The sequence below is a fragment of the Festucalex cinctus genome, chromosome 9, assembly GCF_051991245.1.
Source record: "Festucalex cinctus isolate MCC-2025b chromosome 9, RoL_Fcin_1.0, whole genome shotgun sequence".
NCBI lineage: Eukaryota > Metazoa > Chordata > Actinopteri > Syngnathiformes > Syngnathidae > Festucalex > Festucalex cinctus.
This window is the reverse complement of record NC_135419.1, coordinates 5,736,436-5,758,279: the sequence shown is the minus strand read 5'-3', so window position 1 is coordinate 5,758,279 and position 21,844 is coordinate 5,736,436. Positions and strand designations below refer to the sequence as shown.

At 39.8% G+C, this 21,844-nt stretch overlaps 1 protein-coding gene across 3 annotated transcripts in view; it reads left to right on the top strand.

Moving 5' to 3' along the window:
• The window catches only part of mid2 (midline 2), a 97,701-nt gene that overhangs the window by 44,999 nt on the left and 30,858 nt on the right, over nucleotides 1-21,844 (top strand). For 2 of the 3 annotated variants that reach the window (XM_077533055.1, XM_077533054.1), the window contains exons 2-3: nucleotides 3,121-4,007; nucleotides 20,503-20,568. In XM_077533055.1, the coding sequence (XP_077389181.1) occupies nucleotides 3,177-4,007; nucleotides 20,503-20,568 (897 nt within the window). In that variant the 5' untranslated portion in view covers nucleotides 3,121-3,176. The remainder of the gene's footprint in view (nucleotides 1-3,120; nucleotides 4,008-20,502; nucleotides 20,569-21,844) is intronic. The other variant, XM_077533056.1, reaches the window with a different exon arrangement.

Genomic DNA, 21,844 nt, shown 5'->3' with positions numbered 1-21,844 from the left:
ATGTATGTAATCTTATGTTTTGTTTTGTTTTTGTTTGTTTTTTGTCAGCAGGGTTTTTTTGTTGTTGGTTATATTTCCTCAGTAGATTAGAGCAGCAAATATCTAGTAAAATGCCTGGTCCCAACACTGAAACGGAATGCCGCAAAAGAACTGGAAACATAATGTCCTAAATCAATCCAATAACGCTTCAGAATTCCACTGGATCCCCTTAAACAATGTGCTGCTTCTTAAAGGTTTAAAAGCTCAGCTGAGTGCATTAGGGGAAATGCCATGTTTCGGGTTTTAGACTTATGTTTGCCAACACTGTCAATAATGAAAGTATTCATACAGCAGTGCTATGTTCAGATAACGATGACTTGTGTCCTTGGAAGAGATGTGAATGATGTCTCTGAGTTGCACAAACAGGCCAGTTAGTCGCTGGAACGTGATGCGTTGGCCTCAAGCTTGGTATGTGGTTACCTCATAAACTAATGAATGAATGCTCCTTGTTTGACTGGGTGAAACTGGGTGAGACAGGCTACGATGCAGAGGAAGAAAATAGTGATTTTCTTGTGCCAGACTCTGTATTTACAGAAATATCTGCCACTTTTTTTTTTCCTCGCCCTTTCGTTTTAATTAGCTAAATGCAATTAAATGGCAAATGTTTTTTGGGGGGGGGGGGTTGTTAGTTGACTCAGTCTTTCCAGTTTCAAAGTTTTTATGACCAATTACAGTATAAGAATTTGAGTTTTGTACTATTTTTAATCGTTAATAGTTATGGTTTTCAAACGCATAGTCTTGGGCATCCGCTATAGGGGATAATTTGGGCTAGAGGAAGCATATTATAAAAAAAATGGAACCATGTGGAACTCTGCTGCTTAGATTCAATACAGTAGATCAGCACAACAAAAGCCATAGGGATTGCACTGCTTGTATACTTTTGATTTACAGGCAAAACTTACTTTATTCTGATAAATGACAATATCTTGCCTGCAGCTGTCCCAATGATCCGTTAGTACACAAATATGTGTAAAATAATTCACTGCTAGGTGTAACTTAACTCTTCAGACTGGATGAGTGTTTTTCCATGATGAAATTACAAATATATTCTTTACAGGTCCACAGGGGTAAGGGTGGCAGTGTACTGTACCAAGTTTATTTTCCATGGCTACTGCTGCTCCCTTTGAATGTTTTGTCACTAGCAGGGCTTTGAAACAATGTGATTCCCCGTTTCTTTTCTTTTTTCATAAAGTGGAGATTAGAGAGGATAGAATTAGTCTCAAGATGCACTTGAGGAAGGGAGAATACTGGGAATGTGGTTAAAATTGTTGTTGTTGTTGTTGTTGTTTTGGAGGGATATATTGGGAATGACATAGGATATGGAAAACTGTAAATGTGACAGATTGATGGCACCTGAATTAAGTATTTTCATGATTAACTGATTGTGTGTTACCTCATTTAACTCTCATGGGATTGCATACATGCATCCGTCAATGGCAGTTCGTCAATAGAGGGCACTAGGGCGCCGCCCTCCCGTCCAAATGACTCACCTTGAAAGGGACAAAAATTAAATAATGAAAATGAATTATAATAATAAAAATACTTAAAAATATATGTCAGTGTATGACATTAGGCACATTTGAGCCCAGTTGTGGTTGCAACCGACTGCACATTGTGCGAAAAGACGAAGAATAAAAATATAATAGAATGGGTTAAATACATATACATCCGTCCACCCAAATCTACCAAACATTTTGGGTTGAATTGCTAATACACGATGTGTGTGATGTATTTAAACTAGCTTCTCAAGAAGGTAATATCGGTTATTTTGGATTTGCTGAGTCAAATTCTCAGGGAGTAATGATTTTGGAAGTACAGTTTTTATTGTAAAGGCAGGGGTGATTGTATTTTGTCCATATTCCTGTAGCCTAGCCTACATTTTATTGTTCTCCATGGTAATTTCTCAAAACATGTCTTGTGAAATATATTGTTACTACTATTTGTATCTTTTCTCCCAGAGCCAGAAATGTCACTAAACAATTTAGTCACTCCTTAAGATTTGGAGTTTATTTATTTTTTTGTTATGTTTGATGTATTGTGATGTATTTATTTATTTATTTATTTATTCTTTCCCAGGGGGTGTGGGCATTCATTAGAAACACCAGAGTAATTTTAAAGTGTTTCCCTCCTTTATTATTGCCAGTTTTTGTTTAACAATAATCTGCCATAAAGAGATTGTCATTCTGGTGCTATGTAGATGTACACACTGCATACATGTTGTGCATTAACTGGAGAATATTCTGTCATTTCCCAGAAATGACTCGTTAACAAGAATTGCAGACTAGGGGCAACAATAAGTATGCTGATAGATGTTCATGAGTGTGCACACCACTTTGTCTGTGCAGCTCTGCCCCTAAAGTGGCTCCCCTCACTGTCTGCATTGTTTCCCCCAGAGTGACATGGCTGAGGCTTAATGGGCCTGCTGATGGTGTGTTAAAGTGTGGTGTTAATTATAACACTATGCTCTGTTAAGCACAGTCACATTAACTTTGCACTGCTTGAGCTCTGGATGGTGAGACTGCTGACTCTGGAGAAGAAATCCATTTACTCTAAAATATAAATTGTTTTTGTCAGTATTTTATGGTTCTACCTAAGTGTATAAAGATGAAATAATCATCTTTCTTGTTGTCACAAAGGTGTCCCTACATTCCTTCTCTACATCCTTTTTTTCTGTTCATTTGCCCCTGAATATTAGCAATCTCCACACTGGTACTTAAAAGTTACAGATATGTTTGCTCCTTCTTGTTCACTCAGTGGCTCCTCATCACTGAACTCGCTGTTTTTCCTAACACAGTTGGATGCTGTGCTAACGACCACATAAAACATCAGATGAATACCAAGAAAGAAGAGCGAATGAGGACATATGGTTGCAGAAGCTGTGCACATACCACAGTAGCTGTTTTGCAAAGGAGATAAATGTATTTACTTGTTGTCCACCAACCACTCCAGAAGAGAGTTAAACATCCTTATAGCGATTAGCATTCACAAGGTGATAGATGCCTGATTTGCATGTTTCTGAGTGATCTTGTTTAAACCGTTATCATAAATGTTTGATCTAATATTTTTCTTTCTTCAACGCAGGTAAAAGGCCAGCTTCTGTGGGATTTGATGTTGCCTTTAGATAGGTTCAACTGAAGATGGAAACACTGGAGTCTGAGCTGACCTGCCCAATCTGCCTGGAGTTGTTTGAAGACCCTCTGCTCTTACCGTGCGCCCACAGCCTGTGCTTCAACTGCGCCCACCGCATCCTGGTGTCACACTGCTCATCCAGCAAGCCGCTTGAGTCTGTTTCGGCCTTTCAGTGCCCCACCTGTCGTTACGTCATCACGCTGAATCACCGCGGGCTGGAGGGCCTCAAGCGCAATGTGACGCTGCAGAACATTATAGACCGCTTTCAAAAGGCCTCCCTTAGCGGCCCCAATTCGCCTACTGAGAGCCGGCGTCTGCAGCGGCCCTACACCGCCAACATTAGCGGCACAATAGCCGGAACAATTGGCGGCGGTGGCGGTGGCGGTGGCACAAGTGGAAGCAGCGCCCGGAGCAGCCCGGCCACTTCCAGCCACCCCCACCCCCACTCGCACACCAATCACACCAATCACATTAACCACACAAACGGCAACCACAGTCCGGCTTTTGTGGCTAAAATGGATCTGCGCATCTGCTGCCAGTTCTGCGAGCAGGATCCGCCCCGCGAGGCCATCAAGACGTGCGTCACGTGCGAGGTGTCGTACTGTGACCGCTGTCTGCGAGCGACGCACCCCAACAAGAAGCCCTTCACGAGTCACCGCCTGGTGGATCCTGTGCCGGACACGCACCTCCGAGGCCTGACCTGCATGGAGCACGAGAACGAGAAGGTCAACATGTACTGCCTGGTGGATGATCAGCTCATTTGTGCCCTCTGCAAACTGGTCGGGCGGCACCGCGAGCACCAGGTGTCCTCCCTCACCGAACGTTTTGACAAGCTCAAAGTAAGTCATGCATGTTCATTTTGCGCGATATACTTATATAAGTTATTTGTTGTAATTTAATGGTGAGTTAGACCAGACACTGTATAAAATGATTTCTCGTTAAATGCTGTTATTCCCATTCCCAAATCTCAACTTTGATATTTTTATCTCAAACACATTTGTCACAATATCTTTGGCTATCCCCAACTATTATAATTTTTATCAGCGCCAGCACTGCATCATATGCTCTCACTGTCACATCATCAGATTTCATCAGAAAGAAAGACAAACACGAGCGTTCGGGACAGTATGCCAGTGAGCAGGGAGAGGTGGCGGGCAATAGGGGAAGCAGTCATCATAATAGTCGATGAGCTGGCATTCCATGTGACCGCTGAGCTTTCAGAGTTTCCTCGTAAAGAGACGGAATGCTGAGTCAGGGTGAAATAACAACAGAGAGGTACAAGCTGGAGCTAATTCTCCCACCAAAGAGCTAGCATGGAGGGCTTCTATCAAGTTGAACATATGCTGACATACTTGGACATGTTTGACATGTTGAAATAATTTCTATAAAAGTAGTCGTAGTTAAATAAAGATGTGCAGTTTTTACTAGTCAACAAATTTTTTGAATTCATTTTTTTCAAATTTTTATTCTAAACACAAAATTATAAAAAAGTATCCCCGTATGTTTTGGAACTTTATAAATTGTAAATAGTAGCAACCAAAATGAATGAAATGTATTTAAAATTATAACAATGATATTTATGACACAGAGGACGTTTTGCCCCCATTGAACAACTTTTTTTCCTATGCATTTTCTACATACAAGGGGGCTTTGTTTTCCATCAGCAGTCCTTCTGCCCGAGTCCTCTTTGTAGGTGAAAAAATAATGGTCATTTCATTCTGCCATGTTTTGTAGCACCATTGCTACTGTTAAAATTAGACAGACAAGACTAAATTGGCTAGTAATTATAACGAGAATTTGAAATAGTAATGCCTGCCTGCCGTCTATTTTTTTTTCTCAGTTTATCAGAAAGCCATCCACCATTTCTTTCTAGCAACTGACTTCTTCAGAACTCCAGATAGACTACTTCCATGTTTTTGTGGGAAGTCTAAATTTAAAAGCGCAATCCTTTGTAGGGTAGGCACTCTATATACATCCCCATAATCGCTCACTATATTGATTTATTCTACAGACATTGCCATCTGACATATGCATTGTGTTGTGCACGGACATGAAGCGATAACAAAAAAAGCATAAGTCTATCATAATTATGGATTTCTATGCAGAATGTGCAGTTTTTGGTTGATTTGCAAATTAATGATGTCTTAAAGTGCATACATGTTATAATTTAATAAGGGAAACAGCTATTACACTGTCATTTGGCTTTTAAAGAATAGTTTGGGGATAAGAATTGGTAAGCAGCAGCAAGCGTTTTCTGGAGTGTGCGACGACAAATCATCTCGCGGGAAACACCACTGAGCGGTTGTTCTCAGCTGCAACACAAGTTTGGTTTTAGAGGAAATGAAATCCCCAAGTTCTCTATTATTGATGATTTGCTCTCCCATAATTGTCTGGCTAACTTTAGCATGAACATGTCTGCAATCTTCAACATGCTCACATTGTCACCTTAACCCACAGAAAAAAATGTTTATTTTTGCTAACACATGCTCCTGCCACCTCATTCTTTTTACACTGGTAGAATTTATAGGAAGAAGTAGCTGGCAAGCTTAATGCTTTCTCCTCCGTTTCATGGCTTCTTTCTTGTGGTTCTTTGGAAAGCTCCCCGCAGCCAAGACTTTGAGCTCTCTCTACTTAAAAATCCTCCATCTTGTCCACATCTGGGACAGAGGCAGCCCAAGTTCTAGCTCTGCTTCAGCTGTCAAGTGCCAGTTAATGTATAATCTGGTTTTCAATCATGGCAAAGCGGGGCAGAGGAGGTCTTATTAGGGCATCCCTAATCATGGACGATGTAGGTCAAGAGGGGCTTTATATATTCAGCTTTTTTTTTTCTGCTCCATTTTAGGGGGGAAAGTTTTATTTGAAGTTAAAAGTAGCTTTTTATACAATGACATTCATCAAGAAAACCACACTGTATGTCCATATTTTTCAGTTTGATATTCATCTTGATAAAAAGGTTTTGCATCCAAATGCACATTAGCTATTGCAGTTCTTAAAGTTGCGAAATGCAATCTGTAAGTTCTTCCACAAATAAGATGGCTTTTAGGTAATAAAATGTGTTGGGGGTTTTTTTCACTCCTTTGACATTTTGGAATGTGTCGTTGTTAAATAAGTAGTAATTTTTCATACTGTATTATTACTAGTTTCAGGTTATAGTTACAGCATTTTCAATTTTCTTGACCACTTATTCCTCACAAGGGTCGCGGGGGTTGCTGGAGCCTATCTCAGCTGGCTCTGGGCAGTAGGCGGGGTACACCCTGGACTGGTTGCCAGCTAATCGCAGAGTTACAAAATTAAAAACCCTAATAAAGATGAATAGATTTTGTTTAAATACATCGACATAGTGTAAAAATGTACAAGTAAAAGTTTGTACTTTTTCACATATGACACCACTGCTAAACAAATGCCCTCTGATAGCCATGGTCAACGTTGGTCTCACTTCATTTGACGTCTGTATTCCCCTTCTCTGTGTGTTCACTGGGAGTCAAATGCTTCCACAGATTCCTCACACTTTAGGAACAAGGTAAGCCACCCTTGGATGAGCAAGCCGGATATTCCACCATGAGCCAAATCTGTAAAAGGTGGAATTGTGACTCTGCTGCAACAGAAGGGTGCGTATTCCCCAGGCAGCTGTTGAGCAGAGAGCTCTTTGCCGAGAAGCAGGCATTTGTGCCTTTTAATTGGCAGGCCTTGTCGCTTGTGCCTTTCTTTGATATTCTTAAGAGTACAGCTTAAAGCTTCAACCACTTGCAGTTTGGTTGCGTTTTGTGTTATGGCGTGAATGTCTCATCACCCAGTTCGTTTTAGGCAATGAAAAAAATTAAGCGATTTATTTCTGATAAAAACTAAAGAAATAAAATGGCTTCATACTAAAGGTAATGTCGGGTCCCAAAATTTGATAAAAGTCTGGTGTAGATGGTGAAAACGTGGCAAGGGCTTAAAACTCTAAACAAACAAACAAACAAAACACTTCCCATGCTGGCATGCTCCCCCTGCTCCAATGTGTGCTGCCATGTTCACTACTTTGACAAATTAACATTTAAACGTGTGACATAATGATAATCAAAATAATTCTTCTTCTTCTTGACTAAAGGGTAAACTAGGGGAATAGCAAATCACACAACCCAAAGATGTTGAAATTTAAGAAATGGTCTTATTTAATCATTGTTTTTCTCTTATGCCCTCAAGCTCAGGCACTTGAGGGTTTGAGGAGCATAATATTTTGTCAACATGCATGCTCTTATGAAAGGTCTTGACAGGTCTCATGTGTACTTGATGATAGCCCCTGAAAGAAGATTGCAAAAATTGTTCATGCAATGTTTCTTTTGGATTATTTCCTACCTTGGAAAAAAGCTGGTCTTCACATACAGTATTGACTCCCTTCTTCACTCTCAATTTCCTTCAGTCCCTCCAGCCCTCCTCCCTTTTCTTCATCCCACTCAACCCGTCAACCACCATCCAGTATCATCTGCTTCCCCCACCAATCAAAGCTCCTTAGGCAATGTCTAATTTCTGTGTGATGTGTGCATCTCGTCCGCTCCCACTACAGCTTCACTCCCGCTTTTGCTAAATTGAGCTCGGGAAGGAGTGCACACATTTATGCAAACTGTTTCTCTGTGATCAATGCCTAAAAGAGCTACTAAGAGCAAAGTTTGGCACAGACTATTTTGAACTGAACATTAAAGGCCATCCTTCTAAGTTCAAGTAACCATTTTCTGCTCTACTCTGCCACATTTTGCTTCATTTCCTTCCTTTTCATACCATTTGTCTGTCTGTTCTTTTACTATGCTGTTTATTCCTGATTTTGCACTTAGCCAGTGGGTGTTGTTTAAGCATTGCCCACAAACATGCATACACTTGTCTGTTAATGTTAGAGGACGGGGGCCCTCCGATATGTGCGTAGGAGGCTGAAGGCTCTCAAATGTGTGTATTTACAGGTATATGTGGATGTGCATGTACTGTATGTGGAAGTGGATGCTATTAGTTCTGATGTGTGAAGTGATGGGATGCTGCGAGTGTGCTGCCAGGGGGAATCCACAGCTCTCTGTGGAGAGCTGCTGGAGATGAAGATCACTTAGTCATGCAGACATAAAATCAGAAAGATGAGTAAAATGCTTTTAGCGTACCACTTGAAGACGTGTGCATGAGCAGAACCTCATTTTATACGCACACGTGCACCCAGCTGACATTGCATCGTGTATGTGCTGTCATGAATGTCCATGGTAGGGTGTGGTGGGTCATGGTAAAACAGATTAACAAATCAATCCTATTCCTAATCCATGCATTGTGTATAATTTATGCAGAAAGGACGTGGTAAGCTTTTAAGAGCTCTGGTGTCAGCAGTGATATGCAGAAATAGGAGTACGATACGGCCACTCATCTGCATCTCTTTTATATGTTTCACAGTACTGATCTGATACAGTCATTACAATGTATTCATTAGCTACTGGTAGCCTATTTATGCAAGTGAACTACAGGAATAGATCTTCTTTAGTACATTTTAATGGAAAAGCAGAAAATATTCATTTCCTATGGTCCAGAAATGCTCCCACCCATACCAGGCTGCCCTTTTTGGTCACTGGCTGTCAACTGTGTGTGTATACTGACGGTTTTAACTTGAGAATACGTTTGAAGCAAGCAAACTTACAATCTTGGCAGCTTTCTTAAAAATAACTGCTCTTACAGAAAGCCCAAATGCGGCTGCATTTTGAGGCTCATCCAGATATATCTTAGTTCTACTTTTGCTGTATTTGCATATAAGTACAAACTATTAATATTCATTTATGTCATGGGTGGCTGCAAGATGTGACACCATAAGAGGATTTATAACTTCATCAAAATGATTATTTTCCACTTGGTTCCAATCATTATTACACCGACTTTTCAGAATCTACAGCATTGTTTGTTTGGAAAATATGATGAATAAGCATTCATAAGTATTAATCTGTGGTGCAGATCAGATTTATGCGAGTGAAAAGAGAGCACTTTTTGAAGAAACTGATGACATGCACAATCTATCGGCATAGCTTTGAGACTCGATTCAGAGTAGCATTTCATATTTGCGGAATTTCATTAACAACACTAATTATAAGCACACAAATAGCATAAAGCACAGCAGGTTCCTGCAATTCCTACCGTAGTGAGCTGATGATTAAGGGCCAATGTAAGGTAATGCATAACAGAAATATTTACAGTTAGTGTAAAATGTAAGTCAGCATCAACACACAAAAACACACACGCATTCATAGATAACATATTAGAGCCAACTGATGGAGCATTGGGTGACTGACTTAATCTTACATGTGTTTGTTTTTGTTTTTTGACTGCCCTGCTCTGTGCAATAACTTGCTAATTATGTGAGCTTTCTTCATCCAAAATTGAGACTTGTCAATGTGCGTCAAATGCAAGATACTTAATTTGAACTAATGACACCAGTGTGAGACGAACAGCATGCCTTCACTTGCCCGAGGACGGCAGGAAGTCCTGATTCATCACTGGTCCCAAAATAGCCCATCGGTTAGTTAGCTTTGGCGCTGCACACAGTGGACAGTAGCCACTGAATAGTAGTTGTCATGTTAGGTTTACATTTTAAGTTTAAATGAAATTAATACCAAAGATCAGAATAATGAGACCCAATGCAAGGGCTGTGTCAAAATTTCTATTGAGGTGTATTGCCACTGTCATATTAATTTAACATTCTGTTCAATCATTAGATTTTGTAATATTTGAGCTACCTTTGCTACATGCCTGGGGAAACTTTAGAGCAAACTAGACTTGATACAGTGGTGTATGAAGAAAAGTACACAGGGCTAAATGAAGTTGTGAGGTCAAACCTAATAAAAAATAAAGATAACCTATCGAGTACAATTACACCATGTAGGATAAACAACTTACTAATGAACAAGTTTCCTCGTATGGAGCTTTCTTTTTATCATAATGCCTGGTATATTTTTTGACAACAAAAACACTTTCATAATCAGTGTACTGTACAGTCTTATTTAGGGGGATGAACACAGATGGCGCTTAGATGGACTCCTACTATCACTTGTTTTCATATCACTTGTCAGTTTGAGCTCATTCTCAAGGCTCTAAGTGAAGAATGGAGGCATAGCATGTGAGCAGGATAAAAGGATCCAACAAATATGAAAGCTGATTCTATCTTAAAAAATAAATACGTTTGAAAAAATCATGTTTTAGCATTTGCTGCCTTGAACAGAAATGATTGTCCTTGTTGGCATTGTTCTCAGTCGCTTAAGTGTTCCGAAAGGTTTATGTTTTCACTCGAAAGAGTAGTTTTCGCTGAGAGTTGAATTCAACAAAGGAGGATTTATTTAAAATATGTGATGTAGAAAATTTTAGGGGTTATGGTAAATTAGCAAAACAAGCTTGCCACTTTACGCCACAGCAAGATGCAAGGGCCACCTTTTCACATTTCTCATGATGGAACAACACGTAGTTGTCATTTCAAATTCAGTGTTTGTAGACTGAACTTTGTCCTTTCCAACCTTTATATCCCCTTTTTGCAAGAATTTTCTTAACAGCTACAGTAGTTCCTGAGTTTGAACAAGGCAGTTTAGCTCATTGGGGAGTCATACAAAGAAGTGTGTCAGCTCCAGATAGCCACAGCAAAAAGACCACTCTGCACAACAAACAGACCGCTAGGAATGTGTCTTTGCTATTTACAGGAGGTCATCCAGTGACTGTCCCCAGCGGTCCCCCCCCCCCCCCCCCCCCCCCCCCCCCCCCCCACTGACTTTGGCCACATCCAGAATGCTGAGCTATAGTCCTGCTAAATGGGTGATTTCGCATCAGGTCTCATCACATTCACATATCAAAGATGGCGCAGGTATTCAGCTTGTGAATCGATGCTATTGTAACATACCACAGACGGACTGTGTCCTTCTAATATGATCCAGATTTCCCTTCCTCCCCGGCACTATTCTATTTGATCATTTCTTGATCATCCAGCCACCAGCTGCCACAGTAGCAGGCTTAATATATGACTACACTGATTGACTGGCCTGCCCGCTCAATCCAATCAAATAAGGCAAAGTACCGTTCGAGGTGAGCTGAATCATGTTACTGTCCGGATCAGCACATCGTTGTTGATACTAATGGAGACATTTTGATTTGTTACATGAAAGAGGTGGGTGTACCACATGTCCATGGTTCAACAACATGTCTTTGGCATGCACATTGGTGTCATTCATGGTAAAGTCTACTAGTAGTCGCTTACAGTTGCTAAAGGGCTTAACAGTAATGCGTGTGAAAGTACCGTAAAACGTGTAGCATTTGATCTAAGCTCAGCATGGTGTTTTACTATGTGTTTTGTGAAAAACGTCAATCACACTTGAGTAATGTTATTGTTAGGTGTTTGAGGGTGTAAAACCAGATGTGCCACTCAGAAAGGTGAAAGTCCAGAGATTCAATTACTGATTAATTCAAACTACATTGTATAATAATACTATAATTTGCATTATCCTACTTTCTGCCAAGTATGCTTCGTCTTATCGGTTTCTTAAAATAGCTGTTTCAAAAACGTTTGCATTTTAACGGAAAGAAAATGGCATTAAGGCTTCAAGACAAGACTCTTGCTGTCAGATGAATTCCGGTATGACCGTACAAGCACGGACAGAAGAAGAGGAGGACAAGAAGATTCAGGTCAGGGCAATGCAGAAAAATTGGGCAAGGGCGACAGCTGACATTGTGGAAGAGTGATGATGAGGCATCAGATGTGGCAGGAAAGAAAGAACAAACTAGTGGGAAATGGAAAGAGATGTTATTGAGCTCCATTGTTCAAATTTTAAATGACAAGCACTCACATTTACTCAGCCAGCCTCCAGGAAAGCCTCAGGTTAAGGATATACTGTATAATACCGTTGCAGAGTGAAAAAATGATGAACTCATATTTCAGATATATAGAGCAAACATATTGCAACCCCTCAAAGGCGAAACAAATCATCCCACTAATGTTGCTTTCGGTTTGTCTCCCTCTTCAGTAATAGATGAAAGTTTTCACAAACAAATTTTGAGTGCTCGTCTGGTCCATTTTTCCAGGACGATATGTTGCCATGCCGTTATTTACAATTGAACCCTTTAGCCTGAAACAATGCATATTGCATTTTAATTCCCTTGTGCAGAGAATCTAGTTTGAAGCGAGAGTGAGATTGGCACTCTTTACTGTAGGGCCTGCACATAAGAACAGCACGAGGTGACCACATAGCTCAACCAGCATGCTTTGCGTTTTTACGATTTGTGAAATGAATATGATTTTCCTGCCCCGACTCCTACACATGGCTTTATGGTCTATGTGCTGGGGAAAGATTATCTGTAGTGTCACTTTGCCATGTGTAATATGGTGAAAGAGCGCAAAGGACGGCTGCGGGGGAAGTTGTGTGCCTGTGATGAAAACTGCTGTAGTCGGTCATTGCAGTTTGATGTTGACGATGAGTACGTGGCTCTGAATGTCTTCAGGGATCGAGAAGAAAATAAACCATTACATTTGGTTTTGAATTATTTGCATGCAGGATTTAAGTTAAACATATTTGTCTTTCTATGGATGGTTTTGTATATATTTCTATCAAGGATATCTATCTCAAACAGGTTTGATCATTACATTAAAAGCAAGTATCAGCGAGTGACTAGAACTATGAAGTCTTTAGTTCAGTCTGCAATCCTCTCAGTCAGAATGAGTCAATGCGCTGCTTGCACTCTTGTGGCATTTCAGAGAATAAGTCTAAATGCACAACTGTGTCATGTTAATTTCCCCCAGAGCCAGCGGCTAAACCCGCCCGGTCAGAATGTGTTTTTGCAATGCAGACCAGTCTGAAGGTGACAGTTGCTTTGTAAAATCCACTTAATAGGTTTGACTATGGCCTTCAGATTCCGGGGTATACAGTGAAAATTCTGGGTAAGAGACTGATTGATTTATTTTGTAGTTATAATATGATGTTATTTATATTCTAAACATAAATGACAAGGAAAGCTAAAGAACTATTTTATTTATTAAACTGCGCTGCACCATGGAACCATTTTGACAAGCGCTGAAAAATGCTCACATTTCAGAGAAAATGCTTTAAACCGTAAAGCTTGCAAATGTTTTTGATGTTTTGACTCTTCAGCAAAATCTGGTTACTTAGCATAGTGGCTTAATGTTGCCTTGTGAGCAGAAAAGAGGCACCTACCTAAACACTTTTTCTTCTGGTGCTTTGGTCCTCTACATTTCATACTAGCTTAGCAGTTAGCATGGCTTCTCTGTCTTCTCTTTTACGTATTCCTTGTTATCCTTTCATGATATCGATACTTGTCAGAAGCTTATTTGCCACCAAGGAGGCGAGAATTATTGACTTTGAGGAGCTGCTCCACAATTTGTAGATGTTGAAGCAGCTTAGTATCTATCATTCCCCCAATATTTCCGGAGGAGGCAAGATGCTTGACTGTTTTTTTGTTGTTGTTTTTTTTTTTTTTTAAATCAGTGCTTCCAGCTCTGTAGTCAGCCATCGTTGAAGCCATTTTCACACAGAGGCAGTCACAGTGACATCAGCACAGAGTCCAAATCTACACTGCAGGCCAAATTTATACTTTCTACCGTTCATCCTAGATTTGATAGGAAACAATGCCATCATCCATAGGGTTGTAATTTATTTAATTTGTTAGGCTCCTACAGTTGTCAGTCCAGGGATACAACTACAATTTGGCTGGCCTAGCATAGCAAAGTGAAAATGAAAGCAAACAGATGCAGGTACATAATGAATATGCTTCCTCTGATTATATTCATCCTCTTGTGTGTTCTCATTAATCAGTCATGCTATTATCAATGCTGCAGTGTTTCTATGAGAGTATTATGTACTGGACTCAGCATTGCTGTTTTGCACCTGCACAACAAATCCCTACATTTGATTCAGCACGACCATTGTTAAGACAGTTCTGTTTGGGCAACAGCAAATGAGACTCGCATGCTGAATCATGAGCACTTGCTTGTGACTGCAGCATATTTACTCTAACCTAAGCTGTATGCACAAGATTGGAGTCTCAGCTTTATAGAAACAGTCTGTAGCCTATTTATTTTGAAGCTTATCATGCTTTGTTTGGTTGTCGTCATTGTGTTTTTTCAAATCATGTATCATCTGTTTTTGCAGACTTTTTATGGCTTAAAAGAAACTAAAAGTCACGGAAACATGCTGATAATATATCCAATGTTGTTGGTACCTTATCGAAGCAGTGCTGTAATATCTGCACAAAGTCGCTATCATGATGGTTACACATTGAATGAGGAGTCACTGTGGTTTGACTGAAAGACAGAAATGTTTCATATAACAGCTCACAGCAGCAACCTGATGATATCATTTGCTGCGGATAAGAATGGACAAAGGTAACAAATCACACGGCACCTCGCTTAGATGATGAAACAATTTCAGAAATCCACACGTGTCCATTTCATATATATTCCACTGCCCGTGGGGTTGAAGGTACTTCTCAAATCAGTGGGCAGATGACGGTTTCACACAGATGAGACCAAATATATTGGAACTGATAACAATGAGCGGTTGTAGAATGAAAAATGTGATGACATCGTAATGGTATATCGGTCTCATTTTGTTTTAAACATCTCACTAAAATCCATTTCAGACTAGGCCGTAAGTGGCATACCGTCACCGGCCTCGGCATTAGGTACACCTGCAGAGTCGAATCACACCATCACAAATATGGATTTAAAATTACCTATTATTATTACAAAGGTCATACATTATAACACACATAGCAGGTTACATTACCATAGAATTCATGCTTTGCACCATATAATGAGCTTGACCCTTCTCCAACCATTTTGGTTCAAGTATTTCTTGAGCATGCGCAAAGTGATTCTTTGTACCCATTGTGACACTGGTCTCAGCAGACATGATGATTTATTAGTCCATTTTAATGACCAGAGAAATGTCTTGATCCTCATCTCCCACATGAGCAAAACTTCAAATATAATCACATTTATCTCTGTTACGACTGGCTTTCCCCCACAAGCCTCACGGGACGCCATCAGTTGAGGTTGATTATGATTTTACATTTGTCCTTTTCATATTCCTCTGTGCTTGTTGTTTCTCTCCAAGCAATTTCATCTAAATGTCTCTATGGGGACTTATTTTTAGGTTTTGCTTCTGTCCGTTTTTATATAACCACTTAAAGCTGAAAGGTCGCATGAGTTCAACAGCGGGTCAAGATATCAAAATTAACAGTTTTCCAATGGCGATATGCAGAAGTGCTAACGTGTCGGCACCTTTCACACATGACAATTAAGGCCGAGACTGGGTGAGGGAACGAAGCTGGAACCACTCTTCCCCCCCCGCCACCACCCCCCATTTCTTTTGGCCTCAAGAGTTGTGCCCTACAGAATGTTATCCTTGGACAAAAAAAAAAACAGTTTCCCAGAAGGCTCATGTTACTGACATGACTTCACTTCTAAAAATCCTCTTGTTACCAACAGCTGTAAAGCAAGCCCGCTTCTATTCTCCTTCTCTTTCATGAGTTTTAATCTCTGGCTTGCCTTTAGTTCTGTCTGTGTGTCTGTCCCGCTGAATGGCTTGTGCATAGGGGAGGATCCTGAATTAATTAAAAGGGAGAAAGACTTTGAAGTTGGATACTTCCCCTCAGGACATTCTGACACATTTTTGTTGTTGTGGTGCCATAATGGCCCAACGGTTTAGCAACTGGACTTTTTCATCTTATTCCACGACAAGGCAGTGCAGGATTAGCAGCCCCATTATAAAGTTTCTGTGTCTTTTTCATTCAGTATGTTGTTTCATGCTTGAACTTGACTGTCACCTTTTGATGGAAAATCTTTTAATGTTGAAGAAAAGTATGAAAGTGATGCATCCGTGCCTCAAAATGGGCAGAGTAATTGGACTGTTGTGGTTATAAATTGCCAATTTGTCACAGTTGAACGCAAAGATGCAATAGTTAATGGAGCACTTTTTACCATAAACAAATGGCACACCATTACACGTGGTAAAGTCTAATGAGATCCAAAACAAGAGATGGACTAAAAATGTTGCCTTTCAATATTTTTTTTGACACTCAAGAAAACGAGGTGTTTACTCGACATGTTTGTTTATTATTGTGGTTGTAGTTGGTTAACTTATTTTCACAATTGTAGACGGCTAAGAATGATTAAGTTTGGGTTCATGACCGTAAGGTCAAGTGTCTGTTATTTACTGATATAACAAGTGTCTGTTTTGAACTGATGTAACCATCATCTGGTTTCAACTGGGAAGATGCTATGTGATGTTGTGTGATGTCAATCTTTCCTCCTTTAGGTGATGTCTGGACCTATGTGATGTCAATCTTTAATCCTTTACTTAGTGACAACCAATCAGATCGATTCACTGTCTGTAGAAGCATTCTGAGAATTGTGTGTATTTTGCCGGATTATTGCTTTCTGTACTCTGTGCAACTCTCTTTGGTTCTCATCTAGTCAAGTTTGTTCCACGATGTGAATAAATAGTTAAAACCGTATTTGTGTCTGCGCTTTGGGATCCAACCTTCAGCACATGGCACTGGCGGCCGTCAGAATTATTTATTTATTTATTTTTCTCAAACAAGATGCTTTATAGGGGTGTTAAAAAAAAATCGATTCGGCGATATATCGCGATACTACATCGCGCGATTCTCGAATCGATTCAATAATAGGCAAAATCGATTTTTTATTTTTTATTTTTTATTATTTTTTTATTTTTTATTTTTTTTTTTTTTTTTTAGGATTCACACCTTAAAGGAACACTTTACTTATTGATCCATTTTTAGCAGCAAAAAGTTGCTACTTTTTCAATAATTAATTTGGTGACGTGATTATTTTTTTATGTACATTTAATAACTTTTAAACCGATGTTAAAATGAATCGAACACCGGCATGTTTGTTACACGTGACTAAATAACCCGGATGTTTACGTCACTAGTGTGTAAACGCTACACTATGGAAGCACTATGCAACGCAGCCGTGCATCTAGCGTCAAACCCGGAAGGATTAAACCTTATCGCTTCGATCCAACACGACAAAATAACCCTACCGAAGGAAAGTCTGCCTTGGATGTGAAAGTTGTGGCGCCAGATGGTCTTTTCGGGCACAAAATAAACTTTAACGAACGAGTGAATCAGGCGGGGGGGTGGTGCGGGAGCTGCACAGGAATGGACAATCCGCTAATGAATGTGTGCTGGCTGGAAATGAAAGAACTCGAGGATCGGTTCCTTGCGGACAATCTCAACTGCCAATATCCAACAGGTAACGTGACACACAGCACGAGCAATGCAAAACGTGTGGAACTGACGAACTATTTCAGGAAAAAGAAAAAATAGTAAAATTAAATGTATCATCGTTACAGCGCCCAACCTCCCCTAGCTGTTTTTTTTTCTTTTCTTTTTTTGCGTAGCGTCCCGATGATGTAAACGAAAGGTTGCAAGAAGGTTGTGTATTAACCGTGTTTATTTATAGACAGAATGAAGTAAGGAAATGCGAGACGCCGTTACCTAGGCTGGTTACCACAGGAAGAACAGCGGGACAGAACACAAATGTAGTACGTCGCACACGACACATGATAATGACACTAATCCACATTCTATAAATTTTTTGGTAAAATAAGATTATGAACATGGTCAATTTGTGAAGTATAAACAACTTACGAGCTAATAAAACATAACGTCCTCGTCCCCGTACTTGACGATGTTCACACTCAAATGAATTATGAAATAAAACAGTCCGTGCAGTATAATAACGAAACATGCCTACCTTTCGCTTTAAATTTGCTTCGCTTCTCCGAGATCTTTCAGTGGCCGTAGGTAGGGACTCGATTTGTGCCGGCTGTTGGTGACAGTGAAGGCTCCGTGTTGCTAGCAGTTGCGGAAATAGCCGCCAGAGATCCTCCATCGGCTGGATTATTTCCCACGTCTGGTTCTTTAAAGATACTCGGTACTGCGTTGGGCTTTAGTATTAGGCGTGTGGCGTACCCCATCTCAAATTGTAACATATTTTCGAAGTCCTCATGCCTGAAATGTTCGCTGCACACACGCGCCTGCTTGTCCTTGCCGGGAGGTTGACAGCACTTAGCAAACAAACCATTGTCTACTCAAGTGGTTTTTTTTTTTTTTTTTTTTTTTTTTTTTTTTTTTTTTTTTTTAGGGGGGTCTCGCGGGTTTTTCCTTGCCGACGCCTTGCAAAATTTTGCAATACACAAAGGCATAAGTGACAGTTTGTGTCCTCCTCGTTGTTATGTCTGCGTGAACTACTGTTCGCCAAGAGAGTATACACACTAGTGACGTCACCACTCGGGGGCGTTCCAACACGGAAGTACTTCTATGTTGAAGAAAAGTTAAATAAATCAATATAAGGGTGTATTCTTCAGCTCTTATGCATTTTTCGTAGCTAAACTAACTATTTACTGCCGATCAAGCCATACATGTAAAATTAAAGGAGCCTTCCTTTAAGCATGGAAGAATGTTATATGAACGGAACATTAAGCCTTAATATTTTATTTTAATGCTGTTTAAACATGAAACAGATTACAACCTCTATAAGACTGAAATTTCAGATAAATAAATAATACATTTTCATATAAATCTTACACTACAAGCTTACTGATTAGTATTTTCTAAATTTGAATGAAAAAAAAATCGCAACAATCGACTTATAAATTCGTATCGGGATTAATCGGTATCGAATCGAATCGTGACCTGTGAATCGTGATACGAATCGAATCGTCAGGTACTAGGCAATTCACACCCCTAATGCTTTATATTACATACATTTTTAACATTGGATATTAAATATCATGTTGAAATGAAAGTAGGTCTACAGCCTTTTCTACTCCATTTATGTACCGGTAAATGTTGAGAATATTTGTTTCTTTACAAATCCATGTATAGTGTAATACGGTGGGACAATTTTGAATCTTCTTATATCGAAAAAAATGTCTTGTTTTAGGGTAGATATGAACTAGTTTGAGCTCAACCAGCGTCCTGTAGCAGATTGCATGTTAATATCTCTCATGTCAAGTGGCTGTTGACTGTATGATAAATAAATATGACAGGGATTCAGTATCCATCTTTATTTCAAAGAGACGTGGGCAGAAGCATTAGACCAAGAAGCTCTTCAACATCATGATGTTCGTAGGAGGGCTGGTCGAGGTGATGTCTAACCCGAGCTGATGTGCTGTCAGCTGCTGCAGTTGTAACTGTAGCAAGATGGACAGAAGAAGGGCTGAAACTGCTTAACGCGGAGGGAGTGAGAAGACAGACGGTCAGGTTAGAGCGAGAGATGATGCTGCAGAGAAAGACAGAAACAATACAGGGCAGAGGCGTGTTGGGGATTGAGCAACAGAGGCTTTGAATCAAAGCTCCACTCAGTCTGTGGCAACTATGCCAAGCTGTCTCTCTCCACACAAGTTATCTCCATCTCATCAACCATCTCCATAGTTGTTGCAGTCTCATCACATACATTCCCAATGTTGGATGAAGAATGAATATTACTGTTCATCATTCTAATATTCTCCATACCTGTCCTCTGCAACTTGCTCTTATGTGTCTCGAGCAACTGAAATGCAATTCATCAGTCCTTGGTCACTCGTATCTCCACTCTTCCACTGCTTCTCCATTTTGGCAACTCTTCTGTTTTTATTTAGTTTTGTAACATACACACCGCTATGCAGTGACACTGTGACTCCAATTAAAAGATGATATGTGGACACTGATGTGACATACACGGTTACTGGCTTGTAGGGGCTTGCTTTTGGGAGGAGTATCATACACTTTCAGCCTGAGTGTACAAATTATTTAAGGATTGTATTCTATTGTCATTATAATTTGTCATTTCAGTTTTCCCTTCTCGCAAAACTCACCTTATGTTTTCTTCCTGTTATTTATTTATTTAACTTGAGTTGTGCAAAACTACTTAACCATTATTACTTTGTTTTGATGCTGATCCAAATTAGAATTTTAGCTTGGCTGAGGACTACAGTTTTAGTGTGACGTTTTCGTTAGCTTTTGCTGGTACCCCCCAACCAAGCTAGCCAGTTTCATGTCAATAGTGAACTTTAACATGCAAACGAACAAAAAATAAATAAATCTTTGCATTATTAACAGATTCCGAGCATTGCATATTTTTCTAGATATGCACCCCATAAAAAAAAAAAGCTTATTTGGAAAACTCTTACGAAATAACAAATTTGGCTCAATTCTCCTCAGTGCAGATTTGGTGTGTTTAGCTCGCTTATTAATATCTCTCCATTTTCATATATTTTGGCCACAGTCATCTGTGTGTGTGCTCACACTTACACAGGTGTATGTGTGTGTTTGTAGGCTTATCAGGTGAGCCCGGGCAGAGTGTCAGATGCGGTAATGGAGGCTTCAAAGACAAGCGCTGCGGTGAGTTCTCTGCCTGTCTATTACCAAACCACCCTCACCCATGACTCATCCTTTCTGCTACGGTGCATACATACAGGTAGACACCTAAAAAGGATGAGGATGGAGATAAGCAGGCCGACTAATTATGAAGTCAGCACAAAATAAGAGATATGAGATAAGAGATGTGAGGCAGAGGAGAGATGGGACAGTCTGAGCAGTGACCAGGTGGCAGTCTGATCTCCTTCCTCTTCACATGCATGACGAGAACTCCTTAAAACCATGACGCTTGTCTGCTGCTTTGCTCTCATTGCAGCTGTTTTTTGTGTGTGTTTTTTTTGGGCTTGTTTGTTTTGGTCTTTTTGTCTCTGCCCGCTGCCTGCATCGTTTACTTGCTCCCTTTGAACCATTCTGTTTGTGGCATCACTCGTTCCCATTTGCATCTTAATGTGGCTGTGTGTGCATGTGGAGTGCATTTATTGTACGATTGACCGTCAAAGTTATTGAGCCCATGATCGTTAAAATTCATCGAAGGCCATTGGTTTCGTTTTGTATCATGCCATTAAAACACTACAACATCATATTAAATCATTTAAATGACGTTTTGAGGTTATTTGCTATTGAATAAATTTTTACAATGAGATAATTTTCCATAATACACATAATAGAGCAGCGTGCCAGTCAATTATATGTATGTTTTCTTATTATCATCGTCATCATCATTTTTTATATTTATTTTTAACTTGAATTTGACTGTATTCATATTGAGCTTTTGATTCTGAAAATCTAAAAACAGATGTGCATTGATTTCATCAAGGGTTCTCCGATTCCGGTCCTCAAGAGCCCCTATCCAGCCTGTTTTCCATGTTTCCCTCCTCCAACACACCTGAATCAAATGATCAACTCATCAGCAAGCTCTGATAACGATCCCGATTATGATTAAAGTGTGTTGGAGGAGGGAGAGAGGAGATACGGGCTCTCGAGGACTGGACTTGGAGACCCCGGATTTAATCATTAACTTGTTTTCCTGACTTTATGTGATATAAATACATTGTACAGTACCCTGGTGTTAGGCAGAATCCTTGTACCTCCAATATCATCACTTTTGAGGAGGCCCTAAAACGGTATTTTTGTTCAATTACATTGCATCTTCAAAAAGAGCAAGCCATTTTCAGTAGATTTGTGAAAAAATTGTAACAGGTTTTGGCCTGACGCCAGCAATAAATATTATATTGTGCTAAATAAAAAGCAATACAAAAGTAATAGCATGCATAACAAATTTCTATTTTTATTATACATT